The sequence below is a fragment of the Oryctolagus cuniculus genome, chromosome 4 (genome assembly GCF_964237555.1).
Source record: "Oryctolagus cuniculus chromosome 4, mOryCun1.1, whole genome shotgun sequence".
NCBI lineage: Eukaryota > Metazoa > Chordata > Mammalia > Lagomorpha > Leporidae > Oryctolagus > Oryctolagus cuniculus.
This window is the reverse complement of record NC_091435.1, coordinates 94615035-94639151: the sequence shown is the minus strand read 5'-3', so window position 1 is coordinate 94639151 and position 24117 is coordinate 94615035. Positions and strand designations below refer to the sequence as shown.

General features: G+C 41.3%; 1 protein-coding gene across 2 annotated transcripts in view; it reads right to left on the bottom strand.

Moving 5' to 3' along the window:
• Positions 1-24117, bottom strand: part of VPS8 (VPS8 subunit of CORVET complex) — a 274516-nt gene that overhangs the window by 33365 nt on the left and 217034 nt on the right. For both annotated transcript variants that reach the window (XM_008266588.4, XM_070072435.1), the window contains 2 exons: positions 22634-22799; positions 695-748 (listed from right to left, as the gene is read on the bottom strand). In XM_008266588.4, the coding sequence (XP_008264810.1) occupies positions 695-748; positions 22634-22799 (220 nt within the window). The remainder of the gene's footprint in view (positions 1-694; positions 749-22633; positions 22800-24117) is intronic.

Genomic DNA, 24117 nt, shown 5'->3' with positions numbered 1-24117 from the left:
GAAAAGGGACCCATTTTTGGCACATTGCTTCGAAGCTAAAACCCACTGTTAGTCAACAGAGCCGGCAAGTTGTTATTCCTGGTCTACAGTCCTTTGCTGACCTGGGTGCAGGCTGAAGTGGTTTTTTAAAAAGGGCAAAGAAATGGAACATTTCATCCATCTGAGAAAGAAAAAATAGCAAAAGAGCGCAGCAAAAACGGCCTCCTGCTTACCAGGCTTCACCCGGGTAAAGAAAGGCTTTCCGTGGCCCAGCTGAGACTTGCACCCCAGCCGGGCCACAGTCTTCACTGTCAGGAACCACCAGCATTCAGCAAGGCCCTTCTTACAGGGTATGTGCTGAAATGTTAGTATCTCAGGCCAGTTTTTTTAAGGAACAGCTGTCTACAGGGAAAGCCCACTATTAAGCCAAACTCTACAGCTTTCCTCCTGGTGTATTTTTCACCTCCTCCCACTGCTGACACCCGGACGCCTGGCCTGGGGCAGAGCGTGGTGCTCCGGAACTCAGACTGACGCTGGGCCCCAAGCCCCTCCTGCCTTCTCTGAAAGAGAAGATGTAATTAAAGCACCCCACTGGAAAGATGCTTTGATGGAATTAAGATGATTAAAAGTCATTGCCATTTTGAGAAAACTGCTCCCCGAGGGAAAATAAATGCACAGGAGGCGGCATTGTGTTTTGCCTTTAGAACTCACTCACCTTCTTCACAGCAGGATCCTCTTTGGATGGATGATATGATGGCGACATTTTTACCTGGAAAAAAAGGCAAAGGTTTCACTTCCCTTTTAGTTGTAGTCTAGTTTTATTTGACCCACATTCAAAATAATTCAATTAGGATTGGTATAACTGAGATAAAACAGACATTTAAGATGAACAATTAATAGACTTTATGCTAAATATCCTCAATGTTTTCCTGGAGATCAAAAAGTCAGTAGTTAGCCAAGATAAAAATATAATTAGGCTAAGAAAAATGGTCCAAAATTTTAAGAAGATGGGGAGGAACTTAGGAGATCCGTTAAAGATCTGTGGGAGCAGCGCTGATCAACTGAAGCAGTAAGCAACAGTCAGCAGTTCTTGCGGAGGTCAACCCTGAGTGCCCTTTATAATGTAATATCCCTTTAAATCACAGCAAGCACGGAGAAGTTTGACAATAACAGCGAAGGATTTAGGAAAAGCATCAGCCAAATCGTAATAAAGCAAGATTTAGTCCAAGAAAGAAAGGCTGACAGTTCAGGAGTATCTTCACATGTTTGAAGGGGATAGACTGTCAGATTAGATAAATGAGCAGGACCCAACCACATGCTGCCTAAAGACTTGCACTGTAAATATAATGGCACAAGTAGGCTAAAAGGAATAGAAGAGGAAAGGTATGCCGTGACAGCATTCGATTTCAGCAAAAGGAAAAACAGAATGCATATTCTTTTCAAGTGTACAGTCCGTCTCTGAAAAAATTCCCAGATATTTGGAAATGAAGTAGGATATTTATAGGTCAAAGAAGAAATCAAAAGAAAGTTACATCTTAGAAACACACAGCCTACCAAGACTGAATCATGAAGAAACAGAAAGTTTGAAAAGGCCTATAACTAGTAAAGAGATTGAATCAGTAATAAAAAAACAAACAAACAAACAAACAAAAAAAAACAAGCAAACAAAAACACTCCAATGAAGAAAAGCCCAGGATCAGACGGTCTCACTGCTGAATCCAACCAAGTTTTTTTTTTTTTAAAGGAATATCAATCCTTCTCAACTTCGAAAAAATTAAAAAAGGAGGAAATACATACCAATTCACTCTATGCATCTGCATCAAACTGATATCAAAGCCAGACAAAGAAACCACCAGAAAACTAGAGACTAATATGTCTTATGAATTGACACAAAAATTCTCAACAAAATACTACGACACCAAATTCAACAGATGAGGGTTTGGATGCCTGTGTCCCATACTGGAGGACCCACGTTCGATTCTTGGGCTCCAGCTTCCTGCTAAAGTGGAGTCTAGGGGCAGTGGAGACGGCTCAAGTAGTTGGATTCCGGCCACGCACACGCACACTCAGCCCCTCTGTTGTGGGCATCTGAGGAGTGAACCAATGGGTGGGAACGCTTTCTTGTGCATACTCACTTGCTCTCTCTGTCTCTCAAACAAATAAAAATAAGTTTTTAAAAATGAGCAAAGGACTTGAATAGATATTTCTCCAAAGAATTTACACAGATGGCCAATAAGCACATGAGAGGACACACAACATCACTGGCCATTCAGGAAAGGCAAACTAGAACCTCAATGAGATATCACTATGCATATATTAGAACAGCCAAAACTAGAAAGATTGACTATATCATGGATATGAAGGAACTGGAACCCTCATATATTGCTGATGGAAAAGTTAAATAGAAGCACTTTGAACAACAGCTTGGAAGTTTCTTAAAATGATAAACATGCATGTATCATGCAAGCACCCATTTCACTGCTGGGGATTTCCCAAAGGAGACCGAAGTGTATGTCTACACAAAGACTTGTATGTACATCTTCCTTACAGCTTTATCTGTAATAGCCAAAACTAGAAAAATTCAAAGGTTGGCCGGCGCTGTGGCTTACTAGGCTAATCCTCCACCTGCGTGGGCACCCTGGGTTCTAGTCCCGGTTGGGGCGCTGGTTCTGTCCCAGTTGCCCCTCTTCCAGTCCAGCTCTCTGCTGTGGCCTGGGAGTGCAGTGGAGGATGGCCCAAGGGCTTGGGCCCTGCACCTGCATGGGAGACCAGGAGGAAGCACCTGGCTCCTGGCTTCGGATCGGCACAGCCCGCTGGCCACAGCTGCCTTTTGAGGGGGTGAACCAACAGAAGGAAGACCTTTCTCTCTGTCTCTCTCTCTCTCTCACTGTCTAACTCTGCCTGTCAAAAAGAAAAAAAAAAAAAAGAAAAAAGAAAAAAGAAAAATCCAAAGGTCCACAACAGGTAAAATGATAAATTATGGCATATCCATAAAATAAAACACTACTTAGGAACAAACACTTGAGACAATATGGATGAATTTCAAACAATCAGTTGCGTGAAAGAAATAAAAAAAAAAAGGATAGATTTTTTTTCATTTAAAGTTCTAGAAAATGAAAATAGTTCTGTTGAGATGAAGCTAGTCAGTGACTGCTAGGAACAGGAGAGAGGAATTGAGTCCATTTTTGATGGTGATGGATTAATAGATGTTACTTTATAGACTAGTCTATTTTATATCAATTATTACCTCAAAAAGTATTTAAAGAAATTTGTAAAATGTAGCTGAACAAGGTTAGAAAGAAATTTATAGGTTTAGAGTGGAAATGAGGAAAGGCTTAAAATAAAGGACTCAAATTTCTAACTTAAGAAACTAGAAAAAGATCAAAGTAAAACCAACTAAGTAAAAGAAATAATAAGGCACTGAAATAAACAGAAATCAAATAAAACAAGAAAGAAAATTTAAAAATCCAAGAATTTGTTCTTTGAGAAGATCAATAAAATTGATAAACTGCTATTGAGATTGATCAAGAGAAAGAATATAAATTATAAATGGCAATGAAAGACAATATATTACAATAACGCTATAGCACTTATATTAAAGAGTCTATTATGAAAACTGTTAAGCCAGGAAACTTGACAAGTTAAATGAAGAGGATATAGTCCTTGAAAAACAAAAATTTTAAAAGTATATGCTCAATGAGGCTGGCGCCGTGGCTCACTAGGCTAATCCTCCGCCCTGTGGCGCCGGCACACCGGGTTCTAGTCCCGGTCGGGGCACCGGATTCTGTCCCGGTTGCCCCTCATCCAGGCCAGCTCTCTGCTGTGGCCAGGGAGTGCAGTGGAGGATGGCCCAAGTGCTTGGGCCCTGCACCCCATGGGAGACCAGGAGAAGTACCTGGCTCCTGCCATCGGCAGCGCGGTGCGCCGGCCACAGCGCGCTGTCCGCGGCGGCCATTGGAGGGTGAACCAATGGCAAAAAGGAAGACCTTTCTCTCTGTCTCTCTCTCTCACTGTCCACTCTGTCTGCCAAAAAAAAAAAAAATAAAATAAAAAAGTAGATGTACAATGAAACAAAAAAATGCAAATAACCTTATAACTATTAAGGAAACTGAATATTATCAAACATCATTTCATAGAGAAATCCCAAATCTATATGAATTTAGCATTAACTATAGTAAGTATTAAATATATTCTGATCAATTTACAAAAATCAGAATTTTACTCATTGATATCACTCATTAATTAAAGTATAACTATAAGTACCCCAATAGGTAGAAGATACTGTCTGTCTAGAAATATGAAGAAGAATTTTCAGTACTGGGTAAGCATCTGCGCTCAACACACCTCATGCTTCTTCCAATTCTATCTTAGTTATAAGAGCCTACAGGGACCGGTACTGTGGCATACTGGGTAAGGCTGCCGCCTGTGGTACTGGCATCCCGTATGGGCGCCGGTTCGAGTCCCAGCTGTTCCACTTCTGACCCAGCTCTCTGCTATGGCCTGGGAAAGCAGTAGAAGATGGTCCAGGACCTTGGGCCCCTGCACCCTCATGGGAGACCAGGAGGAGGCTCCTGGCTTCGGATCGGTACAGCTCCGGCTGTTGCAGCCATCTGGGGAGTGAACCAGTGGATAGAAGACCTCTCTCTCTCTCTGCCTCTCTGTAACTCTGCCTTTCAAATAGATAAATAAACTTTATATTAAAAAAAGAGCCTACAGAATAGATGATGAAGATGTTTCCTATCTCTGTCATGTTGCTATGCAGGCAGGACCACGATGCAGGCTCTTTCGCTTCGCCCCTCTGACTTTAAGAAACACACCTAGCTCAGGGATCAAAACCACTGCCTGCCCAGACTGCCCTTTCAGATTTAGCAGGTCTGCAAAAATTAGACTTGACAATTCTTGCTGTAACATAGCATGACATTAATACTCTAGAATTCACTCCAGATGTATGGTGCAGCTTGCAAAAAGTGATCCAATTTTAACTCCTAGTATGCTCTTTTTGAAAAGGGAGAAAATAGCTTTTCAAAGCAAAGTAGATATTTAAACTTAAAAATATGACCCCATGAAAGAATCTGTAGACTTTTAAAAACAAGCCAAGAACTAGATGTGGTGGTGGACAATTTATCTGCGAGGGCTGTTCTCTGGAGATTAAGTCAGAGAGTGTTTGAAGTGGTAACAGAAATGGTTCAGCATCAGTCATGAAAGGTCTTATTTTTTCATTTAACAGGATTCCTTCTGGAAATGCCTTAGGCAATGCAGCTTAAAAGAGACACTTTAAACCCAGGTGTGCAGACACTAGATCTGGGGATATGGATGGTATACTGAGCTATAGTCTTAATAATCCTGAACTTTTGTGATCCTTGTTAATAAAATGACTCCTGACTTAGAGAAGCAATCTGGGCTGAAGTTGCAATAGGAATACCTTTCCTTATCACCTTGCTTTATTTTTTTTAAATAAGTCTTCATTTTCCTGATTACAAAAGAACTACAGGTTCACTGATGGAAATTTAAGAAACATAAAAGAGCAAACAAAGGAAATAAAAAATCACAATCTGATCACACAGGAATAAGTGCTATTAACATTTGGAATCACGCTGTTCTATGACCTTTTAATGTTGCATGATATAAATATTTCACACTGATATTTTTCTACAGTGTGATTTGTCACAGTCACCAAGACAGTTCACACACTGTATAGATATGAAGGTACTTCAAAAAGATCACAGAAAAATGGAATTAATAGACATTTATTTTAGTGCAAAAAATTTTTGGAAATCTATGCACTGCTTTTTCATAATATGCATTTTCCACAAAGTTTTTGAAGACCACTTGAATCCCATAACTAATTTAACTAACTGTGGGACACTGGGTTGCTTTTAACTTTTGAAAAAATATTAAAAATGCTGTATATTAAGATAATCGAAAATGAATCTTGATGTGAATGGAAGGGGAGAGGGAGTGGGAAAGGGGAGGGTTGTGGGTGGGAGGGACGGTATGGGGGGGAAGCCATTGTAACACATGAGTCGTACTTTGGAAATTTATATTCATTAAATAAAAGATTAAAAAAAAAAGAAAAAATATTAAAAATGCTGTCATAAGCATCTTAATATATAAAACATTGAACACATAAGTGTATTTCCCTCAGACAGATTAAGTTTTTGCTTCAAAGGATATAAACATTGAAAAATAAAAACTGTCCATTTTTCTCCTAACAAATGAGTCCACAAACCATTTTCCTATAATTATGAAATCCAAAAAGTTTTGAAGGCAAAAAGGATTGTTTCTTTAAAACTTTTGGCACCACAGTCATCTGGCAGTCTTTATTTCACATGAGCATTTAACATTTTAAAAAGATTTATTTATTTGATGGGAAAAACAACATAGATGGATGAAGAGAGAGACAGAGAGAAAATGAATGAATCTTCCACCAGTTGGTTCACGCCCTCAACAGCTGGGGTCAGGTCAGGCCAAAGGCCAGGACCCAGAAACTCAACCTGAGTCTTGCTATGTGGGTGGCAGGGACCCAACTACCTTGAGCCATCACCTGCTGTCTTCCAGGGCACACATTAGCTGGATGGAAGCAGAGGAAGAACTTGAACCCAGGTACTCTGATGTGGAATGAGGGTCTCCCAAGCGGCATCTTGACCACTGTGCCACTTGCCTGACCCTCATGTAAGCATTTGCTTATAGGGTGCTAGTTCACACTGCAAAGTTACACACTATGAGTATACAAATTGTGCACCACACTGTCTTTCTTCTATCACTTTAAAAAAAAAAGAGATTTATTTATTTACTTGAAAGTCAGAGTTACACAGAGAGAGGGAGAGGCAGACAGATTTTTCCAACCATTGGTTAATTCCCCAGATGGCCATAATGGCTAGGGTTGAGCCAGGCTGAAGCCAGGAGCTTCATCCAGGACTCCCAAGTTGGGGCAGGGGCCCAAGCATTTGGGCCATCTACTGCTGCTTTCCCAGGCCATTAGCCGAGAGCTGGATTGGAAGTGGAGGTATTGGGACTCAAACCAGCGCCAATATGGGATGCCAGCATCATTGGGGGTGGTTCAACCCACTACACCACAGCCTTTCTTCTATCACTCATCATTTTCAAGATGCCATTTATTGGCTTCTGGTCTTCATTTTTTTTCTTGTAATGAAAAGTCATTCTAGCCAGTGCTGAGGCTCATTAGGCTAATCCTCTGCCTGTGGTGCTGGCACCCCGGGTTCTAGTCCTGGTTGGGGCACCGGATTCTGTCCTGGTTGCTCCTCTTCCTTTCTTCTATCACTTCCTATCTTCTATCACTCATCATTTTCAAGATGCCATTTATTGGCTTCTGGTCTTCATTTTTTTTCTTGTAATGAAAAGTCATTCTAGCCAGTGCTGAGGCTCATTAGGCTAATCCTCTGCCTGTGGTGCTGGCACCCCGGGTTCTAGTCCTGGTTGGGGCACCGGATTCTGTCCTGGTTGCTCCTCTTCCAGTCCAGCTCTCTGCTGTGGCCTGGGAAGGCAGTGAAGCCTAAGTGGTTGGGCCCTGCACCCGCATGGGAGACCAGGAGGAAGCACCTAGTTCCTGACTTCGGGAGCTGACTGTAGAAGCCACTTAGGGGGTGAACCAATGGAAAAAGGAAGACCTTTTTTCTGTCTCTCTCTCACTGTCTAACTCTGACTGTCAAAAAAAAAAAAAAAAGTCATTCTTTTTGCTGTCCTATTCTTGGATCCTTTTGGTTGCAAACTATGATGTATCTTTTGGTGGTTTTCTTTACATGAGGATACTTCAAAAAATTCACAGAAAATGAAACTAAAAAACATTTATTTTGGTACAAAAATTTTTTTGTATCAATGTATACATAGAATATTCAAAATTTGCAGAAAAGCATATTGTGAAAAACTTATGCATGCATTTCAGTTTTGTTTTGCATCAAAATAAACATAACTTTTAATTCCACAAACTTTTTTGAAGCACTTATATTTATCCCGCTAGAGGTTTGCTTAGCTTTTGGATCTATGGGTTGATGTTGTTCACCAAATTTGGTAAAAATTCAGACCTCAGATCAAGCTTCCTCATCTTTTGTTCATCTTTATATTTAGTCTTTCTCTCTTATGTTCCAGAACCCCTGTCCGTCCCTCCCTCCGGCCTTCCTTCCTTCCTTCCCTCCTTCCTTCCTTCCTTCCTTCCTTCCTTCCTTTCTTCCTTTCTTCCTTCCTTTCTTCCTTTCTTCCTTTCTTCCTTTCTTCCTTCTTACCTTTAAAGTTTGTGGAGAAATACAACTAAAAGATAGAAAATAAGTTTACTTTGTGTAACAAGATTATGAAATCCTTGATTTAGTCTTTTCCTAGTATGTATTTTCCATGAACTTTTGAGATCCCTCATATGTGTGCTGGGCTTCTTGATAATGTTTCACAGGTCACGAAGAGCTCTCTTAACTTTTCTTCAATCTTTGTCTCTGTGCTTCTGTTACAATTACTTTTACTAAATTGTCTTCAAATTTAGTAGTAATTTTTTCTCAGTGTTAAAACTGCCACTGAGAAGCTAGCATTGTAGCAGAGTGGGTTCAGCCACTGTCTGCAATGCCAGCATTCCTTATCAAACTACTGCGTCTAGTCCCATCTGCTCTGCTTCTGATCCGGCTCCCTGTTAATGCGTCTGGGAAAGCAGCAGAGGAGGGTCCAAGTCTTTAGGCCCCTGACCTATGTGGGAGACCAGGATGGAGTTCCTTGCTTTTGCCTGGCTCAACCCTGGCCATTGCAGCCACTTGGGGAATGTCTGCATTTCTCTGTCACTCTGCCTTTCAAAGAAACAGATAAATAAATCTCTGAAAACAAAAACCACAAAAAGGCATGCTATTGCATTTTAAAAAATGATGTTGACATCTAACGAAATTTTCTTGAACAGTTGGAATTATATTAACTTTAAAAGTATTTGGGGGCTGGCACTATGTCATAGTAGGTTAAGCATCCTAGAGGTTATGCAGTGCTGGCATTCCATAAGGGTGCTGGTTTGAGTCCTGGCTGCTCCACTTCTGATCCAGTTTCTTGCTGATGGCCTGGGAAAGCAGTAGATGATGCCCAAGTGATTGGGCCCCTGTACCTGCGTGGGAGACTGGGAAGAATTTCCTGGCTCCTGGCTCCTGGCTCCAGATCAGCTCAGCTCCAGCCCTTGAGGCCATATGGGAAGTGAACCAGCAGATGAAAGACCTTTCTATCCCTCCCTCTTTGTGTCTGTAACTCTGCCTCTAAAATAAATAAATAAACAAATCTTTTTTTAAAAGTATTTGTCTACTATTATATCGTTGTTTACTATTATACAATTTCTGGGTCAGTTTTAAAGGACTAATCCCTATTCCCTTCCCCTTGCCTCGCTGCCTTTACAATTTGAATATTCCTGTTTCTTTGTATGCCTGGTAATTTTTGATCAAATATCACACAGCATATTGGGTGCTGGCTATTTTTTATAATTCTTAGTGTATTCTTAACTTCTGTTTTGAGATGTGGTTAAAATACCTAGAAATAGTCAGATCTTTTTAGATGTTTTTAACCTTTGTTAGGTGAGATAAAAGCAGCAGCTAGTCCAGCATTAATTTTTCTCCCACTACTCTCCATGCTGCCCTGTGAATTCTGAAACTTTCCGGGTGAAACAGGAATTACCCCTGTCTTCACGTGTTCCATGTAATCCTTTTGAATGGTCCTTTTTCTGACCTCAAGAAGTTTCATCACTCTAAGGCTTCATTACTTAATTGAACACTCAAAATTGCCTTCTGCAGATTTCTGGAGATTTCTCTTTTTTGGTGACTTTCTCTTGCCTAATATTGTGTCCTAAGAACTCCAGCCACCATTGCTTTCCTTGGACTCCTGGCTTGGTCTCAACTCAGACAGACTGATGAGTCTTGCCTTGGTTGTCTGAGTTATGGCTTAGAAATTTTCTCTGGGCAGTAATATGAGGGCAATCTTAAGAGGGTTTAAGTCATTTGTTTCTTGTCTCTCAGGGGTCACTATCTTTCATTGCCTGATGTCTACTGTCTTAAGAACAATTATTTCATGAATTTTACCCATTTTCCCCAAATGCAATTTGTTCTGGGTAGAAGTTCCTATATTATCTTCTAAAATACAAAACAGAATTCTGAATTCTGAAATATACTTGGCCAAAGGGACTTAGCTATAGAATATAAACTTGTACAAACATACATTCCCATTAGTAGTCCATCAAAGTGTCTATCTCCTCACATCCTTACTGTCTGAGCTTTCTGCTGCTATAATTTTAATATAGACTGAGTATTACAGTCTTTGCAAACAAAAAGTTTATTTGGCACACAGTTTTGGAGGCTAGGAAGTTCAAGATCAAGGGGCTACATCTGGAAGGGCCTTCTTGCTGCCTCATGGCATAGGGGAAGTCATCACATGGTGAGAACAAGGGATCGTGCATAAAGCCACTGATCCCATCATGAGAGCCCCTCATGACCTCATCCAATTCTAATTACCCTCAAAGTCCCATCAACATATGAATTTGGGGATTAAGTTTCCAACATATGACCTTAGGGTAAGTTCAAGTCATATGATTTATCAATATAAATGCACATGTATTTTTAAATATTTACCAGTTTAACAACTATTTTTACACTTGATCTTAGCAAAAGGCTGAGAAGTGATTAATATAACTTTTTTTAAAATTTGCCAATTTAAAAAAATTTGACTCGGTCATCATCCTTAGGTTTCATGAACACAGCTTTCTATGTTTCAATGGTAGGTACACACATTTACAGAACTTTTAAGAGTTTGACTGCTTCACAGCTCTGGAAAAGAGCTGAGCAATGGACTAGTTATGTATTCATTTTTTACAATCACAATCACTGGGTCACAGTGTTTTATACCCTTCAATGTTTCCTATTTTGTTAAGAATAAAAACCAGGGGCAAGCACTGGTCTAGCAGTTAAGACACCAGTTGAGATGTCCATATTCCATACTGAAGGTCTGGTCTCAACTTCCAGCTCTACTCTCCATTCCAGCTTCCCGTTAATGTTTACCCTGGAGGACAGCAGGTAATGGCTTGAGTAGTTGTGTCCCTGCCACCCATGTGGGAGGCCTAGATTGAGTTCCCAGCTTCCAGCTCCATGCCTGGCCCAGTTCCAGCTGTTGCAGGCATGCAAGGGACCACCAGATGGGAGTTCACTTCCTTTCTGTGTATCTCTTACTCTCTCTTTGTATATGCCTCTAAAATAAATAAGTTTTTTATAATGTTATTTTATTTATTTAATGCAGTGTCCTTTTTAAAAAAGATTTTATTTATTTATTTGAGAGGCAGAGTTACAGACAGAGAGAGGGAGAGACAGAGAAAGGTCCTCTATCCACTGGACCACCCTTCAAATGGTTGCAATGGCCAGAGCTGAGCCAATTCAAAGCCAGAAGCTGGGAGCCTCCTCCAGGTCTCCTATGCAGGTGCAGGGCCATCTTCCACTGCTTTCCCAGGCCATAGCAAGAGGAGTAGCTGAGACTTGAACGGGTGCCTATATGGAATGCTGGTGCCACAGGCGGAGGCTTAACCCACTACACCACAGCGCCAGCCTCAAATAAATAAAATTTTAAAAAGAAGAAAAAACAAACTCTTTAAGAGGTCTATGAGGCTATTCAGGCCCTGCCTGCCAACCTGTTCAATCTCACTCTTTGCTATTTTACCATCTGGTCATTTGTTTTAGCTGCTGATGTTTTTTGGTTCCTTGAACAAGTCATTTTCTTCTTCAGCTCCTTTGAGCTCACAGCTCTCTCTTGTCTGAAATGCTTTTTCACAGGGCTGGTACCTTCTGATCTTTCAGGTCGTACCTTAAAGCCACCTCTGAGAGAACTGCCTGACCACCCAGTTCAAAATGGGTTTCCCTCGTGTTATTTTTCCCATAGCACCCTATTCTTCCCCTCGTATCAGATACCTACTACAAGATGAAATTATATATTTGAGAAATGATACCTGTTTACTTAATTATCCTGTAGCTTTTTTACTATGTGGTAAGCTCCATGGTGGTAGGATTTATAGGTTCTTAGGTACACTAATGTATTTTCACTAAAGAACCAAGAACAGTGTTTGGCTCAAGGTAGGCATATGCTAAATACTAGCTGAAGTAATTAATCACTTAGTGCTAGACTATAATAACAAGATTATTGGAAAATAGGTAAAAAACTCAAAAAGTTTCATATCTATTAGGCTCATCAATCATCTCTATGTACCTGAGACATATTAATCTTCATTTAATTTACAAGTTTAATTTTAAAGGTATTCTTTTGAGAAATGTTGCAAACACTGAAATCTCATTTTTAAGTACTTAATTTGAATTTAACCTGTTTATAATAGGGAGCTAATACTCCCTTAAAATGGCAAATGAACATCAACCATTAATACCAGATTTCTTATTTCATTAAACAGCATGTAACCCAGATCTCCATGTTACAGTGGGAATTCAAAATAAATAAGCAATGTGTAATGGTTACTAGAAAACTGTGACTGGTGAGTGTGATAAGAATCATTTACCATATAATAACTAGAAATTGCAAATACCTCCCCTCGTATTATTTATAGATCCATCTCCAAAGACAAAACATTTCCTGAGAGAACTCTGCAGAAGCAATGCCAAGTACTAGGGGAGAGCTCAGCTTACTTCGTTTCCTTCTCTCTGTGATTATTCAAGGACAAGTGGACAGCTGCACATGTATTTCCAGTTGACTTCTTCCTCAGATATTTACCTCTTAGCAAAAAAGAGAAAAGCCCTCTGATATCTAATGCTCCCAGCTTCTGCTTGTAGTGGTTGATTTTGTGCAATATATTATAAAGCTTACTAATGAGTGTCTACATGCTCTTGTTTACTGAAGTTTTGAAAGGAATAACAATTGGAATGTTTGTGGTACAAAAAAGGGGTGTTGTTAGCTCATTACTTGCTCTCAAGAACTCCAAATCTTTTTTTTTTTTTTTTTTGGACAGAGTGGACAGTGAGAGAGAGAGAGAGAGAAAAGTCTTCCTTTTCCGCTGGTTCACCCCCCAAAGACCGCTGTGGCCAGTGCACCACGCTGATCCGAAGCCAGGAGCCAGGTGCTTCTCCTGGTCTCCATGCGGGTGCAGGACCCAAGGAGTTGGGCCATCCTCCACTGTACTCCCAGGCCACAGCAGAGAGCTGGACTGAAAGAGGAGCAACCAGGACAGAATCTGGCGCCCCGACCGGGACCAGAACCCGGTTTGCCAGTGCCACAGGCGGAGGATTAGCCTATTGAGCCGTGGCGCCGGCCCAAATCTTATTAACAAAAAAAAGTGTTTAAACTGAAATCTAATAAATCTTAAGTTATTTTTCTTGGGATTTATATCAAGTTACTTGTTGACTAGTAATTACTGTTTTTTAAAAACATTAAAAGCAAGCTCATTTCTTCTAATGCTAATTAGTTCCAAGGAAGAAGGTTATTTGCTACTATTAATTTTTTTGGACCAATTTTTTCTTTATTAAAAGTTCAGCATCAGACATAGTATGGAAGTAGAAGGTAGCCCATAGGACAAACTAATTGCTCCGTTTTACAGAGGAGGAAACTGAGGCCCACAGAGGTGAGGGGACTCACCCCAGGTCACACAGCAAGCAAACAGAAGCCTAATTCCAGTGCCGGTGATTCCTGAAACCCAGTTTCTCCTCAGCATCAACAACCACAAGTCTTTCTCGTGCCATTAGTCCATTTGTAAACATCCATCACCCCATGTTTGGAATGAGGTGGGAAAGGCTGCGGAGAGTCTCCCCGGGCTTCCAAAGGCCAGCGCCCAGCACCTGCCCCTCCGCGGCTGGGACTTGGCCCCAAACCACCTTCCTCCAAGTTCCCAGCCCCACCACCCGGAGAACTGACCACTCTGTTCCCACTTGCTACCCTCAGGCTATAGACCTTTATACCCTGGAAGACCCTGCTCTCGGGGCATGGGCCGCAGCTGCCACCGCTGCAGCCCAGTACCCCGAGTTCCGCCAACTTGCCCCCTGCTACTATTAATTTAATAAAGGAATAATCAAAGATGAAATTTAAGTTATTTAATTACATTAATAAAAGTGAATAATAGGGACCAGCACTGTGGCATAGCAGGTAAAGCTGCTGCCTTCAGTGCCAGCATCCCATATGGGCGTCAGTTTGAGCCCCGGCTGCTCCACTTCCGATCCAGCTCTCTGCTATCGCCTGAGGAAGCAGTGGGAGATGACCCAAGTCTTTGGGCCCCTGCACCCGTGTAGGAAGACCCGGAAGAAACTCCTGGCTCCTGGCTTCGGATCAGCTCAGCTCCAGCCATTGCGGCCAATTGGGGAGTGAACCAGCAGATGGAAGACCTCTCTCTCTCTCTCTCTCTCTGCCTAACTATGACTTTCAAATAAATAAATAAATCTCTTTTAAAAAAGTAAGTAATATTTATTGGAAAGTGCAACAGAATGTTGAGTGCCTTGGCTTAGAAATTACTTTCTACTGCGTACTTCATCTGCGGGTAATATATAGACAAATCAGAAAGTGAATCCTATAGACTTGCAAGGTTTATTCTGTAGATCTAAAGGTTTCATATTGAGCTGCTGTAAGATGGGGAGGAGGAGCGTGTATTAGGTGGGAGAAAAGGAAAGAAAGTAATTTGGACCATTTTCCTTATTTCTGAAGAATAAAATTATCAATTCCAGAGAAAAGTAGGCTTCCTGGGGACTGATTTCCAGCATGTCTATGTACACTTTTTGGTAGACTATGAACATATGCAAGTTACTGGTCATATGTATTGAGCATTTATGGAAAAAGAAGTGAGATAGGAAAGACAAGAAGAAAGTCTTTATCCTCTAGTACCACAGTTTTGAGGTTAACTGCTGTGGCCTGTTGTGTTGAAAGTCAGGAATTGAAGAGGTGAAAGTCAGTTATTACAATAAAGAACCATCTGATATAGGATTACATTACAAAGGCAATACAAAGTTTCAAATGCATTTGCTGCCTTCCAGGTGCAAAGGGCAGTAGGAGGAAGTAGACTGGCAGTTTCAGCTCAGTTTCTTTACTGGGGCTCTCACTTTTGCTACCCTGCAAGTGCAGTGCTGGACAGATTTTCAAAGGATATTAAGAAAGCAAAGTAAAACTTTCCTGTACTAGAGTTTCAGAAAAGCCATCATAGTACAGAATTAGTATTTTCATTTTAAAATTTCTTAATAAACTCATCATTTAAAAAAATTATTTATTTGAAAGGCAGAATGACAGAGAAGAGAAGAGATCTTCCATCTGCTGGTTTATTCCCCAAAATGGCCACAAAAGCCAGGGCTAGGCCAGGCTGAAGCCAAAAGCCTGGCACTTCATCTGAGTCTCTCATGTGGGTGGCAAGGGCCCAAGTACTTGGACCATCTTCTGCTACTTTTCCAGGCACATTAGCAGGGAGCTGATTGGATATGGAACAGCCAGGACTTGAATGGGCACTCTGATATGGGCTGGCAGCATTATAGGTGGCAGGTGGCGGCTTAAGCTGCTGCGCCACAATGCTGGCCCTTTAAATTTTCTTACAATAAAAAAAGTGAATGGTTCATGCAATGGTGAAAATCTTAATTAGTGCTGTCAGTATGGTATGGATGTATATTAAAAGTCAGCTTTACTGCTTGCAGTGCTGGCATCCCATATGATTAGAGTTAGAGTTAGAGTTAGAGTTAGAGTTAGAGTTAGAGTTAGAGTTAGAGTTAGAGTTAGAGTTAGAGTTAGAGTTAGAATTAGAGCACTGGTTAGAGTTCAGGCTGCTCCTCTTCCAATCCAGCTCTCTGCTATGGCCTGGGAAAGCAGTAGAAGATGGCCCAAGTGCTTGGGCCCCTGCACTCGCGTGGGAGATCCGGAAGAAGTAGAGCAGCTCCAGCTGTGGCGGCCATCTGGGGAGTGAACCAGCAGATGGGAGACCTCTCTCTCTCTCTCGCCTTTGCCTCTCTGTAACTCTCTGCCTTTCAAATAAATATTAAAAAAAAAAAAAAAAAGTCAGCTTTATCGGGTTTCAACAAAACCAGAATGATAAAAAATTGAAAAGGCTGGTGTCAAGAAAACTGAGGATGGTGATGATTCTATAAACTTGTATTCAAATATTGGCCCTCCCTCTGTGAGTTACATATATAGTAGTCCCTTCAGCTGTAAATTAAAGAATATATCACCCTCATAAAATCAGTGTGAAGCCTAACATAAAAACATCTAATGCAAGTATTTGGTCAGTTTCATTTCCTGTTTACTTCTTGTGTTGCCAGTTCACTAGATTTTTACAACATCTTATGCAAGAAAATAAAGGGAGATAGACAGCTACAGAAAATTCAAGAAAAATCAAAACAGTTCTTGTTCTAGCCTGTATACCATTGTTAGGAAGCATCTAGACTTGACCTTAAAAGTTGGATTAAATCCCGTCCTGAAGAATGAGAGAGCCTCAGAAACAAAGCTGCTGTTGATATGTAGCTCCAATTTAAAAATGATTTCCCATTTCTGCATGTTCTCAGAGAAGTTACGAAGAAAGTCAAATGACACAAATTATTGTCATCCTTCAATGCATCAGGTGGGGGGGGCAGTGCAAAGAGGGCAACCAATAGAGTATGTGTTTAAAATTCAATATCCATTCATGAAAAATTTCTCAGCCAAAACGGTATTAAAAGGAAATTTCCTTGCTGGCGCCGCGGCACCGGCACGCCGGGTTCTAGTCCCGGTCGGGGCGCCAGATTCTGTCCCAGTTGTTCCTCTTCCAGTCCAGCTCTCTGCTGTGGCCTGGGAAGGGAAGGCAGTACAATATGGCCCAAGTGCTTGGGCCCTGCACCCGCATAGGAGACCAGGAGGAAGCACCTGGCTCCTGGCTTCCGATCGGTGCAGCATTCCGGCTGTAGTGGCCATTTGGGGGGGTGAACCAATGGAAAAAGGAAGACTTTTCTCTGTCTTTCTCTCTCACTGTCTAACTCTGCCTGTCAAAAAAAAAAAAAAAAAAAAAAAAAGGAAATTTCCTAAACATGACATAAAGGTTATATACAAAAAGTCTACAGTTAAAATTATACTAGTGACTAAAAATTGAACACTTTCCTCAACATAAGGAATAAGGCAAGGATGTCTGCTCTCACCAATTCTGTACTCGAGGCGAATGCAATAGGGCAAGAAAAATAAGTAAGAAACAGAGACTGGAACAGAAGAAATAAGTCTTTCTTTGCATATGACATGAGTGTCTATGTAGGAAATCCTGAAGAAAGCACTAGCACATATAAGCTTAGTAAGATCACCAGTCATCACATACAAGGTCAGTGTATAAAAGTCAACTGTATTACTATACATTAGCAATGAATAACTGAGAACTGAATTATAAAACAGTAAAATACATAATTACTAAATAGAAATAAATCCTACAAAACATGCAAGATTTAAATACTGAAAACTATTACATTGATTAAATAAATCAAAGAAAACTGAGAGATATATCATTTTTATGGATTAGAAGATTTAATACTGTTCTCAATACTCTCCCCAAATTGATCAACAGATTCAACATAAGCTTAATAAGATTCCAGTAGAGTTTTTTTTTTTTTTTTTTTTTGCAGAAAACAACAAGTTTACTTTAAAATTTATAATGAAGGTAAAAGTAGAATGGTCAAATGTTAGAAAGAACAAAGTTTGAAGACTCACAACATACTATAAAACTACAGCATTGGAGACAGGATAGCTAGATCAATGAAACAGAATATAACAGGCCTACACATACATGGCCAGTTGTTTTTGAATAAGGTATAAAGGCAATTCAATGGATATCTACATGCAAAAGAATGAACCTCACTCTATATTTTAGATCCTATATAAAAAATTAACTCAGAATGGGTTAGTGGTTGCCAGGGGTTGAGGGGGAAAGATTTATTGTTAAGAGACGTGGAAGACTGTTTATGGGGGCAATACTACTACTCTATATCTTAGTTGTGGAAGTACTTGTCAAAATTCACAAAAGATGAATTTATTGTTTCTAAGCAAAATGTTTTAAAGGAAAACAAATCAATTTTAACACTGAATACTGTCTAGGAAGAAAAAGATCTAATTGGCATTATCTAGGCAATAACATACATGCAATCATAAGTTGGTTATGAATGGGATATAACTCAGAGGAAAAAAAAACCTGAAGAGCTCAAGATGTAATGCCTTAAGAATCGGTATAGGCCGGCGCCGTGGCTCACTAGGCTAATCCTCCGCCTTGCGGCGCCGGCACACCGGGTTCTAGTCCCGGTCGGGGCACCGGATTCTGTCCTGGTTGCCCCTCATCCAGGCCAGCTCTCTGCTGTGGCCAGGGAGTGCAGTGGAGGATGGCCCAAGTGCTTGGGCCCTGCACCCCATGGGAGACCAGGATAAGTACCTGGCTCCTGCCATCTGCAGCATGGTGCGCCGGCTGCAGTGCGCTGGCCGCGGCGGCCATTGGAGGGTGAACCAATGGCAAAGGAAGACCTTTCTCTCTGTCTCTCTCTCTCACTGTCCACTCTGCCTGTCAAAAAAAAAAAAAAAAAAAAAAAAAGAATCGGTATAAATAAAAGTTCCCCCGTCTAAATTTGGATTCAACTTGAAAACCCTGGAAATAACAGAACCTGTCTTTCCTTTCCTGAATGCAAACAAGGAAGCATTTTAGATGATTTGTTAATAGAATTTTTAATCTGGAAACTTGATTGAAAATCTTTACCTATACATCTTAGACATCTCTAACTCCAACAATGAACTTTGTATCTTACTCTCAAATCTGTTCTTTGCTTATTGTTCACTTAGTAAATGATACCACCATGCATTCAGTTGTTCAGTTAAAAAATATGGGTGCCATTTTTGACTTCTCCCTCTGTCTCACTTCCTCCAACAACTTCATTTATCACCAAGTCATGCTAACTACAACACCTCTCCCATGAAGCACAGAACAGCATGGAAGTAGAAGTTGAGCATGATTGGATGAAACAGTGGTATGTGCTAAGGCTACTGAGGTAGGCAGTAACTAATTTCTTGCTGTTTTGTGTGCTTATCTCAAACACATCTAAAATATGAAGACTTTCGTCCATCTCTACTTGTACCATTCCAGTAAAAGTTATCACTGCTCTCTTCTAAATTCCTTCAGTGGTTTCTGGTCTCCCTACATCCATTCCTGCTTCTTGTGCACTGCAATTAGAGAGTTATTTTACAAATATTAGTCTGGGGTCCGGCCTTGTGGTACAGAGTTAAGATCCATCTTGGGATACCCACATCCCATACTGGAGTGCCAGTTTGAGTCCAGCTTCCTAGTAATGTGCATGGGAGGCAGTGGATGATGGTCCAAGTGCTTGGTTTCCTGCTACTCATATGAGAGACTCAGATGGAGTCCTGGACTCCTGGCTTTGTGTAGCAGTTCTGGCTGTTGTGGGGTATTTGGAGAGTGAACTAGTAGATGGAGGATCTTTCTCTCTGCCTTTTAAATTAATTAACTAATTAATTTAAACAATACTATACACGAATCCTATTCTGATCAGATCATTTTTCCCTTAAAACTTTCCAAAGTCTTCCCTGTTCTTAAATTTAGTACAAACATCGCAATTATTAATATAGTCTCTGCTTGCCTCACTTGCCTCAATATACACCCTCTAGATTTAATCATGCTCAACTTCTAGACCTATGCGCCCTCCTGCTTCCTTTCTGTTTGTCCTGCCTACAGTTTGCTCTGTCTACAGTACTCCTCCACTAGTCTCCACTTGCCCTACACTTGTCTAGCTTATTCTTTTCTTTCCTTTATGGGAAGCTCACATGGCACTTCTAGAAAGCCTTTCATGAGTCCTCACATCTGGTTCAGGTGTATTCCTTATTTGCTCTTACAGTTCACCTGTAAATGCATGTAGTACAATAAAGATGCATATATTTGGCCTTCATTCTAGGTTCAAAGCACAGAGCTCCTAAAACCCTTGGAATCTCCGGAGTATCAGAGTGTCTTTTGCATGCTCATGTGATGAATGGTGGCTGGGGACCCCTAGATAACTTCAGAATGAAGGCTATTGCCAGAAAGACCAAGCCATGATGAAAGGTTTGGGAATTTCAAGCCCCATCCCTCGACCTGTGGGAAGGGGAAAGGACTGGAGATAGAATCCAATCACAAATAATCAATCATCAAGTGACTGAGTTGCCGTGACCTGGGTTGGTGAAGACACTGATGGGTCTGAAGAGGGCTTGGGCCATCTGCCACTCCTCATTCCTACCCTAGACCTACCCCATGCATCCCTTCCATTTGGCCGTTCTTCAGCTGCAACTTTTAAAAAGTAAATTTGTAAACATAAAAAAGAAAAACAGACGTTTTCCTGAGTCCTGTGAGTCATTCTAGTGAATTATAGAACCCGATGGGAGATTATGGGCATCTCTGAATTTGTGGCCAAGTTAGACAGAAGTGTGGGTAGCCTAGAATCTGCTTTGTGACTGGCATTTAAATTAAGAGCAGTCTTATACCACTGAAGCCTCAAACCTGGACATTTCTAACTGCAGGTGGTTAATATAAGAATTGATTAGAATTGTGAGCCACTCAGATGATAATTAGAGAACTGGTGTCATAACCAGTGTTGGAAGACATTATATATTTAGAATCGGAAAGAACTTGAGAGCAGTTATTCAAAACATGTTTGCCATTTCATTGACTAAACTCCTCAGGACAAGACCATGTTTGCACACAGTGAACATCACGCTGTTCAAAACTGATTCAGTGAATATATAAATGGGGTGCCTACCACTGGGGTAGAGAAGTTCTCAATTGTTCTTTGGAAGAGAAGCTAGTCAAGAGGTCCTCCCTGGCTCTCCTTTAAAGCTGATGAAACAAACCAAGAAAAGTGACAAGTCTAGCTTTTCAGTATGTGACGCCAAGGCTGACTACAGCACACGGTGCCACAGAGGAAGGACATGCAGCAGCAAGTGTGGAACCACTTCAGAGGAGGAGCACCCTAGAGGATGGCACAGTGATTAAGTCACAGCTGTGACTTGTCTTCTTCACACTGAACTTCTTCTCTACACTGAACACCTTGTGCTGTCAAGTTCTGCTCTTGCAAAAGCTACCAAGCAGTAGAGTTCAAACTCTGCTCTACTGCCTGCTTAAAAACCAAGGTTGGGGGTGGGTATTGTGGCACACTGGGTTAAGCCATTGCTTGTGACACTTGCATCCCATATCAGAATCCAGTTCAAGTTCCAGCTACTCTGCTTCTGATCCAGTATTCCTACTACTGCACCTAGGAGACAGCAGATAATGGGTCCAGTGCTTGGATCCCTGCCACCCATGTGGGAGACCCAGATTGAGTTCTGGGCTCTTGGTTTCACCCTGACCTAGCCCTGGTTGTTACAGGCATTTGAGGGAGTGAATCTGTAGATGGAAGACTCTCTCTCCTCTTTCAAGTACATGAAAATAAATAATAGTAAACATTAAAAAACAATAATAGCATATCCACTCTGTCAAATAAGTGTGATCTGTAAAAAAAAAAAAAAAAAAAACAAACAGGCCGGCACCACGGCTCACTAGGCTAATCCTCCACCTTGCGGCGCTGGCACACCGGGTTCTAGTCCCGGTCGGGGCACCGGATTCTGTCCCGGTTGCCCCTCTTCCAGGCCAGCTCTCTGCTATGGCCCGGGAAGGCAGTGGAGGATGGCCCAAGTGCTTGGGCCCTGTACCCCATGGGAAACCAGGAGAAGCACCTGGCTCCTGCCTCCGGATCAGCACGGTGCGCCGGCTGCAGTGCGCCGGCCGCGGCGGCCGTTGGAGGATGAACCAACGGCAAAGGAAGACCTTTCTCTCTGTCTCTCTCTCTCACTGTCCACTCTGCCTGTCAAACAAACAAACAAACAAAAACCCTAAGGCTTTTTTTTTTAATCTAGTCTATTATACTCCAAAAGCAATAAAAACTACTCAAATGAACACTACTGCATTACGTACTTTGAAGACAGTTACCTGGCTGAGAAAACCATGCACAAGCACATGTTTATGCACTTGTATCAGCCCTACATTAAAGTGCTAATTCTGTACTCTTTAGTGTACAGGTAGTTCCTCATTAGATAAACATTCTTTTTTTAAAAAAAGACATTTATTTATCTGAAAGCAGAGCCACAGAGTGAGACAAGGAGAGACAGAGACAGAGGGGGAGAGGGAGAGAGTCCCCCAACCATTGGCTCACTCCTTAAATGGTCCCAGCAACTGTGGCTGGGCCAGGCCAAAGCCAAGAGCCCTGAGCTTTCTCCAGGTCTCCCAAGTGGGTGCAGGAGCCTAAGAACCAGAGCTGTCTGCTGCTGCTCTCCCAGGCCCACCAGCAAGGAGCTGGACCGGTAATGAAGCAGTGGACTCAAACTGACACCCATATGGGATGCTGGTGGTGCAGGCTGTGGCTTAACCTGCTGTGCCATAGCACTGGCCCCAGCCAAATGTTCTTACAAGGAGACTTGTGTACAACTTCTCCGTTCAGCTGGATCTCAGGCTTCTCAAAGGCAGAAAACATCTCCTGTTGCCCTCAAAGCCATGTTGTTCAGTGCTAGGCAGAGAGGAGAGTCTTTTCAAACACTAAGACAGACTAAAAAGATGTCATGCACTCAGTACTCATCAGGTAAACTTGCTGGAGCCTACAGGACCTGAAGAAAATGAGACCACACCTAAAAGACTAGCAAGAAACAACCACCTGCATCTTGCCATTAACAAAAGTCTTACCTGTGATGGGGTTATCCTTCCCTTTTTAACTTCAGACGAATTTTCACTTAGTTTTCCTACTTTGTTACTTGAGCTGCATTTGTAACATGTCCATCTTGTTTGGCCTTCAACTTCTATGGTGCATTCTTTGTTTTGTAGACAGAATGAGTGATACAAATGGCCACAGCTGCAAAATGAAGGCAATCAATTTTCACTTTTCATTATAATAAAAACCATAAATGTTAAGTTATTATACAGAGTATTTACAAGCAATAAAGATTTCCAATAAGCTGCAGTGCACTGAGGGTTGTAGGAAACAAGAAAGGAAAGGTACTTCTTGTGGTCCTCTCCTTATAAAAATCCAGACTCAGGAGCCACCACTGTCCTGCATGGGTTAAGCTGCTGCCTGCAGTGCTGGCATCCCATATGGGCAAGTTCTGGCTGCTCCACTTTCCATCCAGCTCCCTGCTAATGTGCTTGGGAAAGCAGCAGAAGATGGCCCACGTACTTGGGTCCCTGCATCCGTGTGGGAGTCCAGGAAAAAGCTTCCAGCTTCAGCCTAGCCCAGCCCTGGCTGTTAATGGCCACTTGGGGAATGAACCAGTGGATGGAAGATCTCTCTCTCCCTCTTTGTGTCTCTCCATATCTCTCCCTCTCTCTCTGTAACTTTGCCTTTCAAATAAATAAATCTTTAAAAAAAATCTCGACTCACATGTTTGTATATTTAACTTGTGAGTAGGAACAAAATCACAGTTCCCTAGTTACAAACCACCTGGAGGATGAGTTGAACTTCTGTTCATTTCTCAAACTATGAAATTTTGACAGTATTTTTAGATAGCTTGAAAAAAAGGCAATCGGGAAAAGTCATAATTATGTAAGTAGCTTGATAATGACATGAGTGATCTGCCTCATAAATTCAAGGCAACAGTTATGATTGGCTTAAACACTTACAAAAATGTCACTGCTATACAGTAAATTCTTAAAAAGAATTAACAAATGAGGCTTCCAAAAATTGAGAGCTGAGATTACTCTCAGTCACCTTCATTTTCCAACCTGAAAGTTGGACTATCTCAGAAGTTAATTCTTCTTTCTTTCTAGTCCCATAGTCTTTATAATCTTGCTCTCCTCTTTCTGTCCCCCACATATGTAACCTGTTTTTTCCCATACTCTTTTCTATAACTGGCCTTGCTCCTTTAGAGATTACTTCTAGCTCCATAGCTCTAAATTATCTCCCATTGCTCCTAATCACCACATTAACCGCTTCAGCACAGACCTCTCCTGAACCCCCATCTCTCTACTTGAGGTATCTAACAGGTGTTTTAAACATAACATGTCCAGTCCTAGAGGTCTGGCTTCCACCCCACCCCATGTTCTCATTCAAAGTTCTACAACTTAGTAATGGCAATTATATCCTTCTGGTGTTTCAGACTAAAACTGACCATTCTTTCTTTCATACCCCACACCTAATCTATTATCAAATCCTAGCAGCTCCACCTTTATAATAT